Here is a 26,164-nt window from a genome sequence, read left to right as displayed (position 1 = left end):
CGTGAGATAGTCTTTTTTTTTTAAAGATTTTATTTATTTATTTGACAGACAGGGATCACAAGTAGGCAGAGAGGCAGGCAGAGAGAGAGGAGGAAGCAGGCTCCCTGCTGAGCAGAGAGCCCAATGTGGGGCTCTATCCCAGGACCCCGGGACCATGACCTGAGCCGAAGGCAGAGGCTTTAACCCACTGAGCCACCCAGGCACCCCTGAGATAGTCTTAATAATGTTTAAGCTATTACCCAAAACGCTGCTTTGATGATGTTGGGAGCATTTGTAGTTGAGGACTATGGGACAGAAGGATACTGATGTGTACTTCCTTGCTGTGGGTTCTAGAGAGGTTTTGATCTGAAACCTCAAATCTTGCAAAATGACCAAACTACTTGCTTACTGTGAACTATGATGACATATGTGTGGTTTGAAAAAGAAATTCAGGGCTGTACTTAAGCTTCTTAGTTTTTATCCTACCTGTTGTTTTATAGCCCCAATAGCCAGAAAACATCCTTTAATAAATATCCAATTAGTATATACCTCATAGGAAAGCTATATATCTGTACATATATAGATATACACACATATATGTATCTATGTGGTGTGTATGGATACAAAATATATTGAAGTGGACAGTTCAACATTTTGGAAAAAAACACCCTCACATTTTATTAAGAATATTCAACTGTTAACTTAATAAGATAATTAAGTACAGCCACCGCATAAATATTTCACCAAAAGGAAAACACACTGTTAAAGAAACTTCACAATGAATAGGACTAAGGAGAGGCTCTGTTAAACAGGACTTTTCACGAGAGCAGTCTTTATGTCCACATATGCAAAACTTTGCTAGTGAGAGCTATCAACCCAACCAAGGAAATGATCTTATCCTGCTAAACTAAGGTTCCTAACAGTAGTTTCTTAAAGTAAAAATCTACCTGTATTCGGTCCTTGGCCTGTCTGCCTTGAGTCCTGTGGCTTACATTCTATAGCTCAAAACTGAAAGAAACCTTTCTTCCCCCTCAGTGACCACTAACCTAAAGAAAAATGTCAAGATCCCAGAAGTGAAAAAAAAAAACTTATTATTTTTGCCTCCTTTCTTTTATGGGAGAAAAATTATACTACTCTGTTGTAAATAATTTTTTATAGCTCTTCAACTGCTAAATGCAAATGTTAATTCTACTGTGCATGGGCCAACCAGAGTAGACTACCCAGAAAGAACTTGTTCTCTAGGACAGCGACAAGCTCATTAAAGGAAGAGCTCATTTAAGCCTAAGTTTTTATTCCTTTGGGGAATTCCTTTTGTCCATCTATATGGAGCTCCAGTGCTATCAACAAGGAAGAGAAGACACCATCACTAATACTTAAGATAATGTCTCAGTAGTATGTGTTTATGGTGTGAGCCAAAATTCACCTCTCTGAAGCCACTCCGACCTCACTACAAAAAGAACTGAGCAGTTCAAGTCACCTTATAAGATTTTTAAAACATTAACAAAAATAAAGTGGGGAGCTACCACACAAGTAGGGGATTTGTGTAACTTTAAGTATAATAACACTGTTTTGTTCATTCATTCAGCAAATATTTATTGAGCATCTGCTTTATGCCGGCACTGTATCTGGGTACTGACCGTAGTAAACAAGATGGATTAGACTCCCACCCTGGAGCTTAGCTCCAAGGGAGCGCTTGCCTGTGTCAGGAATTGCACAGAACATTTATTTGATCCTTCTCATTTGATCCTTATGACAGCATATAATCTAGAGTGCCTACAAAGGTAGGTAATCTGATTCCCATTTTACAAATGAGAAAACTAGAGCTTAGAAAAATTGATTTGCTTCAGGTCATACAACTGGTAAGTGGTGAAGCCAGAGTTTAAATCCACATCTGTCTGCCTGTTAACCACCAGCTACCCTGTCCCCAAAGTGTCACCTAGAATTATGAATTTTTTTCACAAGGAAAAAAATACCATCCCCAAGACTTCTTGGAAAATTTTATCTCAGGGAATTACAGAAACCCCTTATAAAAGAAACCATTTAGATTTATGTGTATGAGCCACATGATTTATAGTATACATAATTCATCGTGTTTATGTTCGTGAAAGTGCAACTTGGGATTTGGGGGGGGGGATAGAATCTCTTAATCCTGAGGAATTCATTTGTAATTTTATGGATAGAAAATAAGAATAACTATTGCCAGATTTTACTTCTTATGTTAGAATTCCTAATTACTATTCCTAATTTAAATTCCTAAAGTTTGGAAACATGGAGATTCTATGAATCTGCTTTTTCCTTTATTTTCAATGGAGAAAATCCTGACTTTCTATTTTAGAAAGTAAATAGTATTACATGGCATTTCATATGTGTTTTTTAAAATTGGTACTGCTAAAGATTTTTAACATGATGCATTTTTGCAACTGTAGGCCTAATTTATATCATCTCTTGATCCTGGCAGAAGGCTGTGTCTACATGCAGGTAGAGATTCTTCATCCATGCTATAAGCCGTTCATCCACTACCAATGGAATAAAATGAGAACCGAGGGACGTCACGAAAGGACATTTAAGTGAAATGTTTCCACTCACTATTGACTTTTAATGTTAATATTTAAAGAAGAGATGTTTTAATGATGATAGGTTTTTCTTTCACTGTAATGATAAATCATCTAGAATTCATCTTCCACTTGGGACTCCAAACTCCTTATCATTCAATTTTACAATCAGGTAGATAGATCATTGGTGAAAGAGAACCCAACAAGTATAGCCTACTGCTCTGGGCTTGGTGATGTGCAAAAGCAATACAAGTACATGTTCACACATAAATATTTTAAGCATGACAAATATTTTGAAATTCTCTTTCAGTTGATGAGAAGGGAAGAATCCTCTAGAAATTTGCATTTAAGAACAAATATCCAGATAACTGTACTTACATTTTGATCACAATCTGAGAGTTGGTCAGAATTCTTTATATATTTTTTCTCCCCTTCTTCAGCTGGGTCATGGCTACACCACTGTGATCGTGCCTAGCTCACTTTGGCCCAGTGATAAAGGCAACAGAATCTGCTAATTCATTTTCTAAGCCTCACACTTTGAACTCAGCCTGCTATAAGATATTTGTATTAAATGCTTTTGTTCTATTTAGTAAGCTTCTGTCCTGCCTCTATGTGGTATGGCAGTTGCAAAATTGCCTATTGTTTCTGGAAGATGGATGACTCAGACACTAATTAAATTTGCTGTTAATGTTAGCCACAGGTGTAAATGAGGCCAAAATGGGCCATTCATTTATTGGTCCTAGTTTGATGTTTCTTTTAAAATATTACATTCAAAAGATATTAACTGCCTATGAATATGGGATAATTTGGAGGGAGGATGCTGAGCTCAATTATCTAAATTGTCCTGTACCCTCTGTCAGTGAGCTCACCCTGCCTGTCCCTAGTACTTAGTTAGGGTTGCAGTGGAGAACTGATTTTTTCCCCCCAATCTCTGATCCTTTGAGCTTCAAATTCAGGTGGTTAGGGACCCCTGGGTGGCTCAGTCGGTGAAGTGTCTGCCTTTGGCTCAGGTCATGATCCCAGGGTCCTGGGATCAAGTCCCACCTCGGACTCCTTGCTCAGCAGGAAGACTGCTTCTCCTTCTGCCTGCCTCCCCCCACCCCCTCTGCCACTTCTCTCCCTGTCTCTCTGACAGATCAATAAACAAAATCTTTAAAAAATAAATAAATATAAATGAATGAATACATGCAGGTGGCTAGAGGGACAGTTCTTATATTCTTCTCCTCTCCCTCTTGGCCAGTGTCTTTCATGTCCCAGAGTTCCTAAACTCCCAGGCCAAGTAAGCCCTGACACCTTGACAGGCCCCTCCTCCAGCAAACAGTCTTCACAGGTGATATTTTTTTTTCATTTAAGTCAAGGAGGCCAATCTCCTGGAATTCCATGCATTTGTTCTATCAGTCCAGTGTTCACTTTTTCTTCTCTCTTCTTAGTGCTGAATGATCCCTACCCCCTGGAGAAAGTGACCTGATTCTTCCAGAGCAGTTTAATAAGTTCTGACACTAGAACATGCTCTGAAACTATCCAGAGACAGGAAGACTGTGCTCATAAATGGAAATCTTGAGAATTATACCCGTTCGTGCAGGGCTGCTCTGAAAAGAATTCTAAAATTGACAAGATCTGTGCTTGACAGAACATTCTGACATCAAACTCATATTACTTCTCTCAGCTGCTATCCACCATGTACCCTCTACCCCCAGCCTAAGCCTCCCCACTCCGATGTTTTCTTATTACTACTCTGTCCCTTCAGTCTAGCAGAGCAAAACTACCCTTTAGGCTTTGCTTTCACATGTTTTAACAGCGCCTGACACTGCTGTGCCCCCGGCAGCTGCCGGCACCGATGAGCTGCCTCGATGTATTCTGTTGACATGGACCATACAGAGACTAAGTCAAATCCGGTGTCCCCCCACCTGACAAAAAGGCCCGATACTAAGTTGGGCTGAGTTCTGCTCTCTGTGCACTGCTACCCACTACGCTATCAGGCAAGAGGCATACCCCGTTGGACCAAAGAACAGATTACTCAGAAAAAGCCATACTGAACAACCAGCCATCGAGTTAACAAGCGAAAGGGTACATATGTGTGCCAGGCACTAAAGGTAACGTGTTTGCTTAGAGACTACGTAGTGCAGCTGAAGAGTGAGCTGGAGGGCAAGGGGTTTATGTGTGGCCGGTCCAAGCAGATGAATCCTGAAGAGAAAGGTAAGGGATGTAGCAGTAGGGTGGCGGTGGGGTCGGGGGGAGGGAGCGGACATCTTAAATATATTAGTAATGAAAGTAGAAAAATATCTATCCCATTTAAATATAGGCATGCCCCCTGACTCAGCCTAATTAGAGGAAAGTCAGTCTGAATCTTGGAATATTTTTAAATGCGTTTTTATTACTTTCAAGCACTGGACATGCTAGTAATTCAAACTAGACTAACAGCATACAGCACCTCAGGGAAGGAGCTTTAAGAATCATTGGTAATTAGCATATCAATTATTTGTATGTAAGTGAATGTGCACAAAGTGCACAAAAAGTTTATTCTCTTAAGTAGGACAAACATTCCCCAGTGCAATCCTGTTTACACTATTAATTTGCTTAGCCAGCCCTTTATGTGCCAAGATAGATGTATGTAAGACATGCTTATTTCCTCAGGGAAGAATGAATCGCTTCCCTGTGTTTAGTCCAGTAACTAAGAAGCGGAGCACCACTTGATTGGTTTGGGATTTCCAGGATATGGAGTTTTGAATTTGCATACAGACTAGAGAGATTTCATATGGAGAAGATCTGGCAGCCATTGCCAGAGACCCAGTTTCCCCATCTGGATCTCATTGAAGTGATCTGGATTTCATCAAGCAACAGGACACTGATCCTGAATGATCCACCAGACACTGTAACATAGGCATGTTTAAAATACATCCTGCCCCAGAAAAATAACTGTTAAAATATGATGAGTTGGAGTTATTCTGTGTGCAGTACTTAAAAGTAATAAAAACGCATTTCTTTTTAAGTCCCACGAAAACCAGGCAATATCAAGTTAATGATGAAAATCAATCCCCAAACTCTTTCTTACACACCTCATTGTGTGACGGCATTGCAGAAATTTCCAATCATCTGGGAAATGATATTTTATTTTGATGAGCTGCACCAGGTGCTAACTATATGGCAGGATTTTGTCTTTGAATCGTAGGGAGGCCCTCCTTGGTAAAGAAGAGTGAGGGAAGAGCTAGGGGCATGTTTATTGTTAACAAATCATTATTTTCTACCTAAGTTTGAAAATCAGAGCAGTCAAATTGAAAACAACATATCAGGTATATAGGGAGGGTAGAAAATATGATTAGGAAATGAGAAACAGAGATACAGGCCTGTATTTCTACCCGTACGTATTAAGCTACACTCTAGGTAAATTGTAAAGTCGGCAAGGCTTAGAGAATAAAAACTAAGCACAGAGAGCGCAAGCACCACCAGTAAATATACACACATATGTTGCAACTACAGTTTGGAATGATTCCAGCTCTCTCCTTTCCCCCAAGGGCATCCCTATCCAGGGTCTGCAAAGGCCAAATAGCTGTTTGGCTTCCAATCTGATTTTTTGCCCAAGAAATCAGAGAAGTCGGTTTCAATTTTAAAAATATATTCTCCCAACCTCTATCTAACAGAAAGGCATTTGTGTTCCTGCCCCTTCTTAAAGTGAATTTTGTGTTTGGTGAAAGGTAATAGATTGGCAGCCCTGGAAAAGGAATTACTGTATTCCCAGAACAGGTATAACCAGGCAGTGACACTATGAAATTGCTCTCTGCCTTTGGGGAACGTTAGAGTCCTGTTTGGGAAGTCACTGCTATGGCGTGCAGTGCTGACCTCAACAGTATCTCAGTTGGCTGAGAGAATTAGCATAGCACTCAAAGGGCCTGATTTCAGGCCATTCATTTACCTATTCAACATCAGGGAGTGCTTATAATGGGCCTGGTGCTGGGAGAAGACTTTTGCAAATGTTCTATCCTTTAATCCTCAGAAGAACCCTGTGAGGGAGAAAATACTCTTCTGGTTCTACAGAAAAGGAAACTGAGGTTCAGAGAAGTGAACTTATTTGTCCAAGTTCCTGGGGCAGACACTTTGATGCCAAGTGCAGTGTTCTCCCTGAACCCTGTGCTGTGGAGGCCACATAGAGAATGGATGAGACATAGACCCAGATAATGTGACATAGAGTCAAATGCAGTCTGTGCTATGTGCGCAGTCTTGGTGGTGACAGAGCAGTGACAGGTCCTGCCTGAGAAGAAATAAAGAGCTGTTAGTACAGGGACGCCTGGGTGGCTCAGTCATTAATCGTCTGCCTTCAGCTCAGGTCATGATCCCAGGGTCACAGGATGGAGCCCCCGCATGGAGCTCCCTGCTCAGCAGGGAGCCTGCTTCCCCCTCTCTCTGCCTGCCGCTCCCCCTGCTGTGCTCTCTCTCAAGCTCTGTCAGAGAAATAAATAAAATCTTTTTTTAAAACAAAAAGAAAAGCTGTTAGCCCATCTAGCCTTAGGATTCATATTCTTTAGGTCTTCTTCCATTTTGGTTTTGTCTGAGTTTTTTCTTTGTTTATTTGTTCTAACCAGCTCTCCAAACTAGCCTGCCTCTTCCTTACCCTACCCGCTGGCCAGTAATACTCTGCTTGCTGGGCCCTCTGGCCTTTCAGAATGAAAGAAGCCAAAGAGCACTGGGGTTGAGGGAAAAGAGCACTGGATTCGAATTAGAATTAGTGTTCTAATTCTAACTCTGACGATTCACTCTCCGCCACTGGTAAGGTCCTTTAATTCTGAATGACTCACTCTCTCCTGTGAGAATGAGAATGGTTTATTTCAAAGAAGTAAAGAGATTAAGTAATAATAAACTAAAAATAGTGCACAGCCCTTTCTGTTGCCAAGATGACATATAATTGATGAGTAGAATTACTTACTACAAGGCACATAGTAAAGAAAGAAATGCCAATTAGAATTCATGTTTCTATATAATAGACTCAGCAGTGAGAGAAAAGATGCCCATGTAAAATGCTTAAGAAACTGCATCTTGAAAATTAAAACAGCCAAGGGGATGTAAGAATTGATTGTTTATTGGGGGTAGTAGTTAGGGGTTTTGGGGCTTGAGGATTGCTTTATTTTGTGGCTTTGGGTTTTTTGTTTTGTTTTTTTGTACTGAAGATGTTAATGAAACCAGTACAGCTTATCTGATGCCAAAAGCAGAAAGAGAAACTTATAGGAAATTAGATGTCTTCTGGATATGGCCAAGAGGCACCCATGGCCCCAAACAAAATGGCACATCATCTTCATTGCAGGAAGCTCCCCACCCCAATTCTCTGCATCCCTGAACCCTTTGTAAAAAATATTCAGGAATCACTGAGGCATTTACCATATGCCGCATCCCCTGGCAGGTTGAGTTTTTGCAGAATGAGTCAGCAGTACCTGAGTTGAGACAGGATTGAGGGAATTTAGAGAAACCATGCCTGTGAAAAGTTGAAGAGTTCCCATTTGGGACTTGATTAGTGATACTTTGGGTCCTTAACACAATCACCCTCTGAGTTCCATCCAATGCAATCGGTTTAAAATTTACATTATAGAAAATGTGTCGCTACTGGCAATAACTTTGCTCAGGCTGATTTTGGGAGTGAACAGCATTAGTAACAAATATTTCTCTCTTCTCTCCCTCCCCATGCTGCCCTTTTTGGTTTTTCAACTTTGAATTCCTCCTTTTTTAGTCTCTGTTGAGGATGTCTCTAGAGGATGCTGAGAGTGCTTGTTGGAATACGTAAAGATGGTAAGACTGGTCTAGGCTGGTTTGCAAGTTAGAAAGTCAGGAGCCTGCCTCCTCAGAAGTCTGGGTAGAATGACAAATTTGGGTTACCTGATTCTACCATCAGCATTGATTACGGGTAACTGTAACACTCTCTGGCATCCCATTGCCCTGAGTTGAATCTTTTGGGACTTTGAGTATTTAAAAACAAACCAAACCAGGTCCTGCCCTTGGTATTTAGAGGTAAAGTGGCACAAGTGAATTAACACCATAGACACTGTGATCCACCCTGATGGAATAAGAGAAAGGGGAATAGCTCTACAATTTGGTTCTCGGGCTTTCCCTTTTATGTGAAAACATCATTAATGCCATCATGCCTAGCTTTTATCCTCCTCAGGCAACCACAGCCTTCCTCAAATCAATGCCTGTAGAAACAACTGCCCCAGCTTCTCTTCCTCATTTGCATAGACTTGTCTGAAATCCAGACTGCCGAATACTGAAGGATTAGGTTTCTCATCAAGAAACTGCTTTTCAAATGAACATCATGTGTGTTTTAGGGAAGTCACTAATGTAGTGTAATGAGATGCCTGTCCGTCCTCCCCATCCCTACCCCAACCCACCTCCTTTCTGGGGAAGAGATTTTAGACTTTTCCAAAACCTAAAATTAATGATTTGCAGTGTAGCAAATAGTACAGTGGTTAGGGAAACTTTCCCAAAAGCAATCTAGAGTGATATTTTATTTATTTAGTCACTTAATGATTATTTACTGAATGCCTACTATGTATAAGATATTGATTCCACCTGCATGGAAGTTAATGGGAGCTTTAACATTATAGATACATAAAGGAATATACATATGTATTCATCATCAAACAGCTAAATAGAATAAAATGTAGAAAGTTATAAGAACCATAAAAAACAAAATGCTATTGGTACTCAAAGGGAGAAAATACTTCAGAAAAAGACTTAATTGAGGAGGTAACATTTGATCTGGGTTCTAGAGGGTAGCTAATTGCTATATCTTTACAAAGTGTGAATATGTATGTGTTTATGAAATCTGGGTCAAATTTAAATAGACAGATTATAGGGAGGGAAAGATCTTCTGTACAGAGGATACAGAATGATCAAAGTCAGGAGAGGCTGAGCTATGTACAAAGAACATCGGTTTAGTTTGGCTGGACTGTAAAATGCATGAGAGAGACAAGTTGCAAAGAAGATTGGAAAAGTGGGTGGGAATCACATCATGCAAGAGCTAGAATTCTTAGCTATGAAACTTTATACCATATTCTCTAAGGATTGGGGGAGCTGCTGAAGATTTTAGAATGAGGGAATAATACAATCAGAGCTTGCTCAGCAAGATTAACACTCAAAAAGTAATAATGCTGTGGCTGCTACTGCTGAGATACAGAGTAATGTGTGTGGAGTGGCTGCACCAGCACCTGATAGTAAGTCATGGAAGCAGGTACGTTGTAGTAGTAGCTTAGAGCATGGACTCTGGTGCCAGGATCCCTGGGTTCAAACCCCAGCTCCGCCACTTAATAGCTGTGTGTCTTGCACAGATTTTTTTTAACCCTTCTGTGCTGTTGCTTCCCTATCAGTAAAATAGAATTAATAAGGATACCTATCTAATAAATTGTTTAGAGAGTCAAATGAGCTGATACATGTAAAGTACATAGAACAGTGCTGTGTTTTGAATAAAGTATCCAATGAATGTTAGCTGCTACTACTATCAGTTTTTTATCCATGAGGGAGATGGGACTTGAGCCAGCCTTGAAAGAGTAAATATGATGTACATGTGTAGAAAGGTGACTTGCAAGCACAAGGAAGTTTTAAGACAAAAAGCATACTTTCTGGGCGAAGTGACCGAGGTGTACCATGGACAGTGTAGTTTGCCTACAGAATAATAGGGGTTAAGGGGTTATTGGAAAATAAGATGAAAGGGGAGGCTGGAATCAGATCATGAAGGACTTTGAAATTTAGGCTAAGAATTTTAAGCATTATCTAAAGACAATACAGGGACATTGAAGGATTTTGAGTAAGGAGGTGACTTGATCAAAACAATCCCTAAGGAAAATTAATCTGATGGTAGTTAGAGTGTGTGCATGATGGATTGGAGAGGTAAGAGACTTGAGACAGGAAAGTTAATTAGGAAGCTATTGATGTAATCCACAAAGGAGGTCATAAGGGCCAGTACTGCTGTGGGAGTGGAGAGAAAGCAATGGGAGAAAGATTGGTGCAAGACTGGTAACTGAAGAGGAGCAGAGAAAGGGAGGAATCACAAAGAGCCTCAGAGTTTTGAACATGGGTGATTGAAAGGATGGGCTGTCAATAGCAGAGACAAGGAATAGAGAAGGAGGTAAGATGACAGGTTCAGCACAGTCAAAATGGAGCTGTAAATCACAGCTGACATTGTAGAAATTGCCAAGCTGATCCTAAAATTTATATGAAAATTCAACCCAGAATGTTACAAGAATCTTAAAAAGGAAGAACAAAGTTGGAAGACTTACACTTCCCAACTTCAGAACTTACTAAAAACCTACTGTAATCAAGACAGTGTGGTGCTGGCATGGGTTGGACATATAGAGCAATGGAATGTAGTTCAGAGTCAAGAAGTCTGTGCAGTCAATGTTACCCATTTGGATTTTACCCAAAGAGTGCCAAGACAATCACCTGGGGACAAATAGTCTTTTCAATAAATAGTGCTGGGGCTACTGGATATCACCATCCCAAAGGATGAATCTAGACCTTTACCTCACACCATATACAAAACTTATGTCCAAATAGTCTAAATGACAGAAATAAAACTACAAAATTCTTAGAAGACATAGATATAAATATTCATGACCTTGAATTAGAAAATGTTCTCTTAATATAATACCCCAAACCACAAGTAGCCAAAGAAAAAATAGATAAACTGGATTTCATGAAAATAAGAAAACTTTTGTGCTTCAAAAGATACTATCAAGAAAATTAAAGACAACCCACAGAATGGGAGAAAAATATGCAAATCATGTATCTGATAAGAGACTTGTATTTAGAATATACAAATACTTACAACACAATATGAAAAAGGCAAATGGCCCAATTTAAAAATGAGCAAAGGACTTGCATAGGCATTGCTCTAAAAAGATAATACAAATGACCAAAAAGAACATGGAAAGATACTCAGCATCGTTAGTCGCTGGAGAAATACAAATCAAAACCACCATGAGATACTACTTTACACCCACTGAGTTGGCTACAGTCAAACAAAAGAGAAAACGACAAGTATTGGTAAAAGATGTGGAAGAATTAGAACCCTCATATATTCTACGTTGCTGTTGTGAATGTAAACTGGTGCCACCACTGTGGAAAACAAATTTCCTATAAATGAGGCAAACTACACTGTTCATGGTTTGCCTCAGTCACCTCACCCAGAAAGTCTGCTCTTTGTCATAAACTTCCATTGCCTGCAAGTCACCTTTCTACACCTGGAGTTACCACATGACCCAGAAATTCTACTCCTAGGTATGTAACCAAGAAAAATGAAAACCTGTCTACATAAAAACTTCTACACAAATGTCCACAGCAGCATTTTTCATATTAACCAGAAAGTAGAATTAACCCAGATGCCCATCAACTGATGAATGGATAAAGAAAATTTGGTATATGCAGATAAGGGAATATAATTTGGTTGTAAAAAGGAATAATGTACTGATACATGCTATAATACAGACGAACTGTGAACATAATATACCAGATGAAGCCAGTTACAAACCACATATGATATAATTCCATTTATATGAACGGTCAAAATCAGACAAATCTATAGAGACAGAAAGTAGATTAGTGGTTGCCAGGGCCTGGGGATTGAAGAATGGTAGAAATGGGTAGTAATGGCTAAAGAGTACAGAGTTTCTTTGGGGGATGATGGAAATGTTCTGAAATTCATTGTGGTAATGGTTGTACAACTCCGTAAATATACTAAAAGCTGCCGAATTGTACGCTTTAAATAGGAGAATCGTATGTTACATGAATATCAGTAAAGTTGCTTTTTTAAAGGGTTTAAAAATATTTTTTTAAGGAGCTGTAGCTAGCCACTGATGACCAACTGCAGATTTTTGAGTAGTATCAACTGTCAGTTGCTTCTGAGAAGTTAAAAAATATAACAGAGAAGAGGTTTTGGATATCATAACCCAGAGGTCTCTCTCCCTTCCAGAAAGAAATTGAGAGCAGCAAGATCAGAAACTAGATTGCAAGAAGGATGTATAGGTGGCCTGTAAGTGGGTAACTTTGGCAGTGCTGAGAAGGGGAGGAGGAAGTAGACAACTTGTAACCTAAAGGAACAATTAGTGGGAAGACAGAGGCTAATGATATAAGAAAGAGTTCATTGGTGATACATGGCCATTAGAGCAATAAGGCAGAAGATCTAGTGCCTAGGTGGTGAAATTATCCTCAAGGAAAAGGAGGAATATGAGGGAAGACATTGTCAAGTAAAGAAAAGAGGTAGAGGGGCGCCTGGGTGGCTCAGTGGTTAAAGCCGCTGCCTTCGGCTCGGGTCATGATCCCAGCGTCCTGGGATCGAGCCCCGCATCGGGCTCTCTGCTCAGCAGGGAGCCTGCTTCCTCCCTTCTCTCTCTGCCTGCCTCTCTGCCTACTTGTGATCTGTCTGTCAAATAAATAAATAAAATCTTTAAAAAAAAAAAAAGAAAAGAGGTAGAAGAAGGCATTTATTACACATAACTTCAACCAGCTCAGTCAAGTATGAGGCAAAGTTTGATCTAGAAAGATATACATCAAACTTTGTCTCATACTTGACTGAGCTGGTTGAAGCTATGTGTAATGAATCAACAGTTACCTCTGGAGAGGGAGTGAGGATGGAGAGAGATTTTTCACTTTTATTTGATAGACTTTTGGGTTTTTTTTTAAGATTTTATTTATTTATTTGAGAGGGAGCACAAGCAGGGGGAGGGGCAGAGGGAGAGGGAGAAGCAGGCTTCCTGCTCAGCAGGGAGCCCCATGCGGTACTGGAGCCCGATGCCGGACTTCATCCCAGAACCCCAGGACCATGACCAGAGCCAAAGGCAGATACTCAACCGACTGAGCCATGCAGGCACCCCTTTGATAGACTTGTATATTTATTTGATTTTTTTTTTTTAGCGTCAAGAATGTACACTCAGAGTGGCTTAGTCAGTTAAGTGTCTGCCTTCGGCTCTGGTCATGGTCCCCTGGGTCCTGGGATTGAGTCCCACTTCAGGCTCCCTATTTGGCAGAGAGCCTGCTGCTCCCTCTGCCACTGCTCTCCTTGCTTGTGTGCTCGCTTGCTTTCTCTCTCTCTCTCTCTCTGACAAATAAATAAATAAAATATTTTTTAAAGAATGTACACTCATTGGATTTGTATTTTTTTTAATTAGACTAGATGCTGCAAGAAATGTAATTGTTTACCAACAAGAGGTGAAGCAAATGATTGCCAAGCTGCACAGAGGGAGTGGCACATATCAATCACTCAATAAATGTTTATGGGATTTGTTGAATTGGAGTCATAAGCATAGACTATATAGGAAGCAATTGGCTTGAGTTCTCAGCTTTCTCCAGCAGAACAGAGAAGAAAATTCTGACAGAGTGGTTTATCCAAGGGCTTAAGGATTGACAAGGCAAAAACGACAAAGGTGTGAGGGAATTAAGTATGCTAATAAGAGTTTTTGAAATGACTAATCGTATTCTGCAAAATGAGTAGTGAAGCAAATGAGGTCAAAAGATAAACTGGTAGACTTTGAAAATAGAAAGACAAGGAAATGGCAGTTAAAATGAGAATAAAGAACAAGTTCAATGGGAAGATAGAAAATTGTACACAGAAAAAGCAGTTCAGAGTTCAGGGTGTTAGGAGTGGAGCATTTCCAAGCACTTCTTCACCAGGCCCTAAAGCATGGCTATGCCTGGAGATAACTAAAGTGGAGTGCAGGTGGACATCTCTGTTGTTCAAAAGGTGAAGAAACTGTGATTTCAGAGAATTAGAAGGGTCACAGGGAAGAGTCAGGTCTCTTTTGTTCAGTACAGTAAACCCATTGCCCAACATAGTGCCTTGTATACAGTAGGCATTTAGTTAAGATTTGTTTGAATGAGTGGATGGGTATTATGGCACTTGTCACAGTTACTTGTTTTCCTATCTTCCTTCCCTACTGTGCAACATGCTCCTTGGGTCTTACTTATTTCTGTATCTCTAGTGCCCAGCATGGGTGAGAACAAGTGCTTGAATCAAGATGTGAGTAAGCAAGTGAATAGTGAATGGCAAAGACAAATGACGGGGAAAGGGAGAGACAGGAAAACTTCCAGGTGCTTAAGTCCTTAAGGGAGGTGAAAGAGTACCTTGTAGTAGGTCTGTAGCTAGGACCTTTGCTAGTATTTGAGTGGTATAAGCAAATGACATTGACTCAAAGGAGATGAGATTGATGAGAGGAAGGAACACCGAATTTGGAAGTTGCACTAGGAAAAGGAATATTTTGATTTCGCTTTCCCCCTCCTGCGAATTCTGGAGGAATCGGCACAGTGTGTTTTCTACTCTGACCACCCCAACCCCCACCCAGTCTGTCACCTAGCCCTCTCATTTTTTTTCCCCAAGGATATCTTACCTTGCTTCCTGATGCTCTTGTTCTTAGAATGCTTCAGTACCCTTTTTGCCAACCCCTCTGCCTCCAGACTTTCTCTCCTTGGCCTTCCACGCAACAGCAAAAATCAGAGTTCCTAAGCATCATTTTTCAGCAACATTGGTCCTTATGCTTCTCCAGAGACTCCTGTTTGACTGTCAAACTAAAGGAAAACTTTCAGTCTTTAATTTAAGAGTGTCCACCATGTAGCCCTCACATGGAAGCTGTCCTCACTTGCAGTGGCCTTGATGTTTACACTGTGTATGAAATACCTTACCATTGCCAAAGCTTCCAATTACCCTTTTCTCTAGCCATCCAGAGCCCTCTTCATCAGAATTCCCTGGGGACTCGTTTTCTCTCCCTGGCTATCATTCAGACAGCTATACCAGAAGCACCTGCCTTCCTATATACTTTCCTCTCTCCCTGTACAAAATGCTCGTGAATGTTATATGTAGATGCTTTTCTTGTGTGTCAGCATGTGCTGCCCTATCAATTCTACCATGGAACTATCTTCCAAATCCATCTTTTCTTCCCTTCCCTTGCTGCCACTGGCCTGGGTGAGTGCAAACGGCCCCTGATAACCTTTAGTATATCCTATGCTATAGCTAGAGTAGCTTTTCAAAATGTAAATCTGATCATTCCCCCAACACACGTACATGAATGGAAACACACACACACACACACACACAATGTTTGAGATGGTCCATACTCTTGAAGTAAAAGTCCCCACTTGTTAGCCTGCCTGGCATATCTGGCCCTGAGTACCCTAACCCACGTTTATTTCACTAGCCTCCCTCCCACTACTGCCTGTTTCAAGCCATCATGCTCTTGTGTGTGCAGTTCCTTCTCTGAACCTCGTCTCCTACCAATAACCCTCACAACCATTCCTGTTGCCAACTCCACTGTCTTCACCCCACATGCCTGAAAACTTTTCCTAATCTTTCTTCTTAATTTTTTTATTTTGACATAATTATAGACTCAAGGGAGGTTGCAAAGAAATGTACAGGGAAGTCCCATGCACCCTTCTTCTAGCCTCCTCCAATCTTGACATCCTGCACGATTATAATTCAACATCAAAATCAAGAAGTTGGCATTGGTACAATTCATAGAGCTTACTTAGTTTTCACCCATTATGCATGCACTCATGTGTATGTGGGGGGGGTGCTCTATGAGATTTTTATCACATGCGTAGCTTTTCATAACCACAACCATCACCACAAGGCTGTCTCATACTACTATTTTATAGCCATCCCTAACTACTGGAAACTTCCAATCTGTTCGCCACCCCTCAAATTGTTATTTAACAAATGGTATATAATGGAATCATACAGTATAGATTCTGAATTGGCCTTATTCACCAGCATAATTCCTTTGAAAGCCATCCAAGTTTTGTTTTGTTTTTTACATTTATCGATAGTTTTTTTCTTTTTATTGATAAACACTATTCCAGTGATATGGATGTACCACAGTTTGTTTAACCATTCACTCATTGAAGTACATCTGAGTGGTTTCCAGTTTGGATCGTTACAAATAAAGCTGCTATGAATATTTGTGTATAAGTTCCTATATGAAAATAAGTCTCAATTTCTCTGGTATAAATTCCCAAGAAGGCAAATGCTGGGTCATATGGTAAGTCTATTTTTAATTTTGATGGGAACTGCAAAACTATTTTCCAAAGTGGCTATACCTTTTTTTTTTAATATTTTATTTATTTATTTGACAGACAGAGACCACAAGCAGGCAGAGAGGCAGGCAGAGAGAGAGGAGGAAGCAGGCACCCCGCTGAGCAGAGAGCCCGATGCGGGGCTCGATCCCAGGACCCTGAGATCATGACCTGAGCTGAAAGCAGAGGCTTTAACCCACTGAGCCACCCAGGCGCCCCGTGGCTATACCATTTTACATTCCCACCCACAAGTTATGTGCAGTGTAGTTTCTCCACATCCTCACCAGCAATTGAAGTTATTGCTTTTTTTTTTCATTTTAGCCATTTCAATAGGTGGTTCGCTGTAGTTCTTATCTTTTAAGACCTAAGTCAAATGTTACTTCTGTAGAGCCTTTTCTGACATCTTCTAGAAAAGTCAATTACTCCCTTCTCTGTGTGCCATCTCTAATACTTCATTTATCGTATTTTAATTACCGATTAACATAGTATGAACCTTCCCTTGTGATCTGAGCCACATGAAAATAAGAGCTGTGTCCTATTCATCTTTGTTCCTGCAGCATGTTCCTGGTACAGTTACATGCTGGACACACACAGGGCAGTCAGTAAATATGTGCAAAATGAGAGAAAGAATGAAAGAAGAAACATTAGTCTTCCTTGCCTCACCTTCTTCCTCTTCAGTTATAAACCTTTTCAGAACAGAGATCATGCCTTCCTCTGTGTCTCCTGATAGCAGTTAATAGGGTGCCCTGTACATGTAGATGCTCAATAAATGTTAGCTGAATATTCAAGTGGCTTAGTTTCCCTATGTACCAGGAGATAGGCACATGAAAGAATAGGCTTGAGTATTTCTCTATTAAGGATCATATGCCATAAATTTTATAATATTCTTATAATCTCCACAATCATACAATATTTGTCTGCATAGATGAGAAATCAAAACAGAACAGTCTTTTGAGTCAAAGAATGCCTCTGCAGCTGAGCTTTCAATAGTTTCAATACCCTGGTTACATATGAATTTGGGAGAATGACATTTTATATCCCTTGAATTCTTCTTGCAGCTTCAGAAGGATCTGGAATTTTTCTGTTTTTGCTGCACTGGTATAATTTGACATGTTGATTATGAAGGGTCATTAACCCCAACATTTTTTATCACTTTCTGACTCTGCATTTTCTCAACTCTGAAGTATGTTAATTTACACTTGTTTATGTCTCTCTGTAAGAGTTCCTCAGGCCCATGAGGACTGGTATATGTTTTGTTGGGAAACTAGATTGTAAGCCCCTTGAGAGCAGGGACCTTATAACAACTAAGAATGTATTCTGGACAGTGTCAGTGTTCAGTTAATGATAATACTAGAAGCCTGACTAAGGTCATCTGTCACACTGACAACTTTTTTTTCATCTATGATGCTTCTGTCAGGAAAAGGAACAGCTGTCAGGTTGATTTAATAGCACTGTGTGATTCTACCCCCAAATTATCCTCATTACTGCTCACTATAACTTATTCTTTAGGGTGCTTTCAGATTTATAATTTTGGATCAGTGGTTATCATTTCCTGCTCAATAAGACTCTGGTTACATATGATTTAGGGAGGGCTATATTTCATAACCCAGAAGTCCTTTAGCATAATAGAAAGTAAGCTGATAACATCTATGCTTTCAAAGGCATGTTAATTCTCTTCAGTAGTTTCCATTGATAACTAGATAATAAACTCAAGTATGTTGACAGTCTTAAATTATCAGAACTGTTCAGTGTATGTGTCTTATTTTCCTAGATTGTAAAATTGAGTAAATATGTATACTCTGTCCTATGGCTGTTGAAGTTAAATGAATATGAATATTTAAGGGAAGTTTGTGTTCTGAAACATTAAGGGTAAACTTGGTTCTTGGTAAGGTGAAAGTGGGAGGGATGTTTTTTGTAAATCGGGTTTTTTAAGGCATAATTTACATACAGTCTGATTCACCTTTTTTAGGTGGAAAGTTTGATGAGTTGACGAGTTGGATCTTTTTTTCCTTCACTGTTTGCTGACTCAGCTATACCTCCAGCTGCCCCCGCCCCAACCACCACCACTGACCTATCTTTTTCTGACATTTTCTATCCTTTCTCTTTTCTACAGTGTACTAAAGGAGGTCTACATAGCCTTTAATCCCAAAGCAGTGGTCTTACAGCTGGGAGCTGATACGATTGCTGGGGATCCCATGTGCTCCTTTAACATGACTCCAGTGGGAATTGGCAAATGTCTTAAATACATTCTTCAGTGGCAGTTGGCAACACTCATTTTGGGAGGAGGTGAGTACAAAGGGAGGTCATGAGGAGAATTTGCTGATCTTCTTCCACATTTTGTCCGTTGACACTAAGGAAAACTTGGCTTTCTTAGATTGGATAATACCAACCTGCCTGTGATCCAGAAGCCTGAGTCAGAGAACTCTGCCCCCTTCACGATTCAGCATAAGGAAGTACTGTGACACACTTCTCCTCAGCTTGGCATGTGTATTGACTCCTTAGCACTCTGAAGTCTAAGTTTCACTTCCTGAAGCAAAGGTCCTTTTATTAAAGGTGCCATCAGATCTTATTAAGAATAGTGGATATTAACCTCAGTGGACTTTAATCCAGCTGCTCTCAATATAGTTTTTGACTCTCAGTTCTAGTAATCATCCTTTGGAAACATACCACTGAAATTCTCTACTCATATATAAGTAGTGAACATATGAACTAATTAAATATCTAAGCTGAATTCAAGAATGACTTCTCCCCCCAACCCCGCCCCTGGCCCCCCAACAAAAGAAGCATGGATTTGTTACAATAAAGCAGAACTGAGAGACCTAGAATCTCTTGGCCATCCTTGCCTTCAGTGTGTACTGACATTTTGTATTACTTAATCAACAGAAAGCTGGGTCTATTCAATAGAAGCATTTACACATTTGTGAAAGGTACTTTTTACAACCTCAACTACCTTTGAAGATGCCTTGCTAAGAGTCTTCTATCTATCTGGCACAATCTTTATCTCATTGGGTGAATGGATTGGTGTGTTAAAATAACATGGTCAAGCAGATTGAACTTAAAGTGCATGTATTATGGAATAGCTAATAGTTTGTTGTTTTGTCAACCTGTTGTAAAAACCAAATTAGAGGGGGCTATGGGAAGGCCTTATGAAAATGAGTGGGCATTCAACACAAATACACAAACCTGGTCCTTTGGCAGCCTCAAATCCTAGAGGGATCAAAATTACAGGTGCTTACAAAAGGCAACCTCTTATGAAAAGCTGGCAAGGCATCTATTAACTTCAACTCAGGGAAAAGATGAAATTGATAAGTATTATATGACGTATTACTTTCCTTGACAGTACTAAGGGTGCTGGTGATGATACAGGTACAGCTAGGGGGAGGAAAAAAGCCCTTTCCACAACATACATCCGTGCAAATTCAACTTTTGTTTGTGGCTACAGCCTTTGCTTAGCATTTTCAAAGTCTTTTTGCTTTGTCAGCACAAAGTTTTGGCTTTTGTATATATAACCCTTCTTGTGCAATATGTGTATTCCTGAAAATTCCTGTATGTAAATGGAATTTTTGCAAATCAAATCGTATTGTATATGTACCAGAGAGAGCTTACTACTTCAGATCCATAGTGAATCTTTTTGAAATCAAATAATCATACCAAATAAGTTGATCTTCTAAATTCAGATTTTTCACATCAGGAGTGTTTAAAGTAATAAAGTATACTATTTCACTTAAATTCTCAATCTCTAATAAGACATAGACAACTAGTGAATATGGCCATATCCCTAAGCTTCATTGGAACCCACTGAGGCCTAAAAGAATTCCAGATTCCCTGACCTTTCAAGGAGAAAGCCTTTCTTTCAAGAAAGGCTTAAGAGAAAGGTGACCATATGTCCCAACTTATACATGCTATCCCTGTGTAATTATGAATAGTGTCCCCTTTAACTGTTAAAATGTACCATTTGGACAATAAATTATATGGTTACCCTACCTAAAATAGACCAGCTTTTATTTCCCTCAGGCTGCACTGAAGTTAGGAAATCATTCCATTTCATCCTTACACTCTTAGAATTTAGCTAAAGGCCAATGTTCTAATGCTAGCATGGCAGAACACATCTATTCAGTGCAAAAATATGCTGATTATTAGCCAGTATAATATGGCTGCTGGGTGACTGTGACAGAACCTGACGAGATGTGTCAGAGCATCAGTCAACAGTCCCTTCCTCATCTCATTCTCTTTGATCTCTGCCACTAGGCCTGTGTTTTGTGGAGAAAAGGAATGCTGATATTGGAAGAAGGAAGTCTGTTTCTGTCAGCATTTTCTGTTTCTCTTTCCTGGATATTTCTAGGACTATATCTGCCAATTGCTTTAACATACAAATTACATCCAGCAGCCATTTTATAGAATTGTTGCAAAATTCATCACAGAAACCTTGACATTGGGTGGGTTGCTGGGTTCCAGGGATCCGAGTTCCAGGGATCTCAGTCTTGCTGATGACTTGATGAAATTGAGGAGCTTGGAATCCTCGGATACATACTTGTTCATAGATGAGAGCCTCTTTAATCTTTGCAGGCCTTAGACTTCCTAGTTCCACACTGTGCATGGTCTGACCCACTAAAGTCCACCTACTAGGTGGTTCAAAAACATCATAAAGGGAAGTTTAGGTAAAGTTCTGCAAGTTGGAGTTGTCTTTTTAGCCCTTTTATTAAAACATTTTTCTCTCCTTCCTTACCCTCCTTCCCTCTCCTGCTGTTTTGTGACTGTTCTTTCCTAACTTCACAATTCTTGATGGAGACAGGAGGCTATAACCTTGCCAACACGGCTCGATGCTGGACATACTTGACCGGGGTCATCCTAGGGAAAACACTATCCTCTGAGATCCCAGATCATGAGGTAAGTAAGGCTCTGACAAGTCCTCTCTTCTTTAAGGCGAAGAGCTGAGTCATTCCACCTAATCAAAATCACGTCCTCACCACTCAATACCGTTTTGTTGAGAGACACTCCAATAACAATAACACACTGTCTTGGCAGAATAGTGGACTCTTGTTCCAAAATATCCAAGACCTTCTGCCTTTTTTTACAAGAGATCTCAAAGGCCAACTAACTTTAATTTCTCAATTAATTACAGAGACTGTGGGAAGGGGTCACCTGTTCACACAAAGAACTCTTTGGAATATGTGCATATTTTCATCCCCTAGTTTCAAAACAGAAGGAGCAATTTTTTAAATGTATAAGCTGGATTCTTGTCTATCTTTAAAAATTTCCATAGGTGATATGTCACACCTGTGTTCTTCGGGGTTCGTCCTGGTCTTTCAGTTTCCTTTGACTAATGTAAAATGTAAGAAACACATAATCACCACAAAGACATGTCTGGCATTTTTCCAGCAATTAGTGGCACACAGAGGTTGGGGGAAGACCATCTAAAATGTGAAACTTCATTTGAACTTTTGCCATTTTCTCTCGTCATGTGAGATGGGCTTTACACTTTCTGAAGCAAAGATGTCTATTTTAGCTTTCTCAAAGCATGTTAACAGAAAGCTGTCTGAGCCCACTGAGTGTGCTGCTTATCCCTTATCTGAAGGTGTACCCCTTTTCTTCCCACCCACCCCCACACCTGGCAGGAAGCATGTTATCACAGATCAAGATGTGTAGTCCCAGGCCTTGGATAGTGTGACTTACAATAAAACCAATGTACAAACCAGTACCTGCAGCCGCAGTTTCTCAAGCCATTCCCAGGAGTAGAAATGGTACTTTGGGTATGTTTTGATCCCCGTCAGGTGCAGGATCTGTATACTCGGGAGCATTATTCTTTTTCAAGTTACTATTATTTTTAAAAAATTAGAAACAACTGAAACTAATTCCCTTCCAATTTTCTTCTAACCACAAATGAGGTAAAATATGTATCTCTAAAAAACCACTCTATGTGTCTAGAATACAAATAGAAGGCATGCTATAATCTGAGACAATTTGCTAGTGTCAGGGTTAATAGAAGGTTCTTTTCTTGACTTGACTTACCTTTGTTCAGTATTTGGAAGCTTTATGAAATATAAAGATAAGCAAACAATTTACATTTGTGAGCAAAAGTAATCGCTGTTACTGCTGTGGGACTATCTCCGATTGCATTGTAATTTAAAGCTTTGAGACTTTAAAAACTGATCAAGTTATGTCAAAGAGTTTGGGGGTTTTTGGTTTTTTTTTTTCTGGTTTTTGGTTTTGTTTTGTTTTGTTTTGTTTTTCAAAAAGGAGTTTTAAACGATAGGAGCTTGAATTGAGAATGAGTGTTCTGTTCTTAGGAAACAATGCAAATCCTTAGATTCATCTGTCTTAAAAGGTTGATAAAATTTTAACAAGATAAATACTGCCTTTGGTACCTGGAGAAGCTATGTGCCTGAATAGATATGGGTTTGGCCTTATAGATCGGCATGTCCTGTCTTTATGCCGACATATTCTGCCAGATTAAATAATATACAATGTATGCCAATTGCCTAGCACAGTTCTTGGTGCATAATAGGCACTTTTGAAATGCAAGCTTTCTCCTTCCCCTTTGCATGCTCCCAACAACTCCTTATACCCAGGCATTTATGACTTTGTCATTCATAAATGTGTCCAAACCCTTTTTGAATCCCTTCTGTCATATCCTTCTGGTATAGGAGATGTGAGTCATCCAAGAAGGAACAAAGAAGAAAATTGAAATGACAGTCTTCCATGTACAATAAGATAACATTTTAATGAAAATTGCCAAAAATAGACTGCACAGTGTGAAGGCATATATAAGTTTTGTACCACAATACACAGTTGCACACAAATATCCTTGTGGTTCTCTATAATCAGATCAACAGATGGTGGATCAGAAAATATTTACTGAGCACCCATTGTGTGCCAGGCACCAGGCTAGGTGTCTTAGAAGATGCAAAGACACTAAGACCGCATCTCTTCCCTTACTTCAAGCAGCCTGGGAGGGAGGCTAGTCTAAATTCTAGGGAGACAAGTAGATACACAAATAATTGTATTACAGAGCAGAGTAAGAACCACAAGACAGCAGGAAAAATGACTGTGGAAATGTGCATCATATATGAAAGGGATACAAAGGAGTGTACAAAATACCCTGCCCTCCAGGAACTGAAAATATAATTGAAAAATCTAGTCAGTGAAAAGGTCAAGATAGTGCAGCAGTCAGCTGCAGTCTGGCTGACCCCCTCACTGTCTTCACTTTCAGTCTTGGACTTGTGTTCTTCTGTGTCCTAGGGTAATAATCTTCCTCCTCCAGATGCTCTTTCCCCATCTATCTCTTGTCTTCCTAGGTGCAGCTTCAAGTCCTGTGCCTTTAAAAATCCCTTACCCAAGTATACCAAGGCCCTTTGAGCTCTTCCTTTACATTCATTTATTCCTTCATTCATTTAACAAATATTCATTGGGTACCTACTACTTGCCAGGTCCTATTCAGACTTGAATTCAGAGATTCAAAGACTAGCAAGTCAACCCAGTGCCCTCAAAAGTTTCACCATCTAATAAAGGTGACAGAACAATGTACCCAAATCCAGGACAGTTGTGAATAGAAGAAATGTTTCACCAAGACTTTGAACTGAATCTTGGAGGTTCATTGCGAGTTTGCCAGGTGAAGAAGAGCAAAACACATTCTAGGCAAAGAGAATCAGGTTTGGAAAGGACCTGGTGCCTCATGGGACAAGTGAGAAGTTTGATGTGGTAGTAGAACGTAGAATTTATGAGAGAAAGTGGGGAGAATTAAGGCTTGAATGAAAATTGGAGCCAGATTATGAAGAGACTTGACTGCTGCGCTAAAGAGTTTATACTTTTTTCTGTGAAAACAGATGAGCTTTGGTTTTTAGACAGCTTACTCAGTAGCACCTGGAAGATAGATTGTGAAAGGGAGAGACTTGAGAAAGGCAAACCTGTTAAGAGGTTCAAGTACACTCCTATAACAGTCTGTAGCATTCATTTGGTCATCTGTGTTTTGGTTGTCTGTATTCCCCCTCAGGGCTTAGCACAGTGTTAGGTACACACCTTGTTGGTGTTCATTCACTGAATGAACAACAGAATAAATTAGTGTTTGAGTAAGAAGCATGTCAGTGTTCACACTGGAAAACTTCTCTTTTTAAGATGGAAGAATGGGAAGCAGTTTGCTGGAAAGGCTACCAGTAGCAACTACCCATCCTTTGCAAGAAGTACCAGGTATCCCAGCTGTAGGAAACAGATGTGTCCATGGGAAAACACTAGATTGCCAATTGAGGGAAGGGAGTTGAGAAGACAAGCCCAGCACAAATATTATAAGTCATTATTGGTGAGATTTCGATCATAGCGCTCATGAGATATAAAACAGGTGATGTCATAAAGCCAGTGATTGGGGAGTTAGTCCCAGCTCAGGAACTGGGGAGCCAGGCATGGAATAAGGAAGCAATCCCAACTGGAAGAAGAGTTGGGCCCAGCTTGGAAAGCTAAGAGGAAGGAAACCTGCCCATATGCCTGGCTCAGGTATCTCTACCATGGAGAAAGCCCAAAGATGGCATGAGGTCCCATAAAAAGATTTTCTAATTTAGCAAATCACCTACTCTGTATAATAAAGCTTGTGGACTATCATGTACAAGAATGTTCCCTAATCCAGTAATACTATTTGGATCCTGTGATCCAGGATAGAGTATGGCAGTTATGTTATATAATGTATTCATATATACATATATGTATATGTATGTACAGATATATCAGGTATGTGTATATATCTGAATCAGATGGTTTATTAACAAAATTTAGTGAATGAAGAATACTTACTTAACCAGACCACCTCTGATGGACTGGTTGGATAAACTGTGCCTGACTCATATGAGGGAATATATGTAGCCACTGAAAAGACTCAAGTAGATTTATATGCAAGTGTGTTACTGATGTAAAACAGTCTTGCAGTGCATCTGTAGATTGCACTGAATCTATAGATCAGTTTGGGGAGGAATAACATCTTAACGATATTTAAGCTTTCAATCCATGAATTTGCTATATCTCTCCATTTCCTTAAGTCTTTAATTTCAAATTTTCATTTATACTTTTCAGTGAACACGTCTTGCACAAATTTTGTTATATTTATCCCTAAGTAATTCATGATTTTGATGTTATTATAAATGCTATTTTTAAATTTCGATTTTAATTGTTTGTTGCTAGAATATAGAAACCTAGTTGATTTTATATGGATCTTGAATAATGTATCATTGCTAAACTCATTAGCTCTAGCAGCTTTTTGTAGATTTGTTAGCATGTTTCATGTATACAAACATGTCATCTGTGAATAAAGAAAGTTTTACTTATTCCTTTACAATCTTTATGACTTTTATTTCTTTTTCTTACCTTATTACACTGATTGGGACCTCCAAGTTGATGTTAAATAGAAGTGGTTAGAGCAAACATCCTTGTCTTATTCCTGATCATAGGGGGAAGCATTTAATCTTTTACTATGAAGTGTGATGTTAGCTGTAGGTTTTTTTTCATAAATGTTCTTTATTAGGTTGAAGAAGATCCCTTCTAGTCCTAACTTACTGAGAAGTTGTCTTACAAATGAGTGTTAAATTTTGTCAAATGCTTTTTCCCCATCTATTGAAACA

At 39.6% G+C, this 26,164-nt stretch overlaps 1 protein-coding gene across 1 annotated transcript in view; it reads left to right on the top strand.

Annotated features, from left to right (window-relative positions):
• The window catches only part of HDAC8 (histone deacetylase 8), a 222,487-nt gene that overhangs the window by 75,263 nt on the left and 121,060 nt on the right, over window positions 1-26,164 (top strand). The window contains exons 8-9 of the mRNA XM_080795435.1: window positions 18,679-18,851; window positions 21,358-21,452. Coding sequence (XP_080651561.1) covers window positions 18,679-18,851; window positions 21,358-21,452 — 268 coding nt within the window. The remainder of the gene's footprint in view (window positions 1-18,678; window positions 18,852-21,357; window positions 21,453-26,164) is intronic.

The sequence above is a fragment of the Martes martes genome (genome assembly GCF_963455335.1).
Source record: "Martes martes genome assembly, chromosome: X".
Taxonomy (NCBI): domain Eukaryota; kingdom Metazoa; phylum Chordata; class Mammalia; order Carnivora; family Mustelidae; genus Martes; species Martes martes.
Note: the sequence above shows the minus strand (reverse complement) of the source record. Positions and strands in the feature narration are given on the sequence as shown.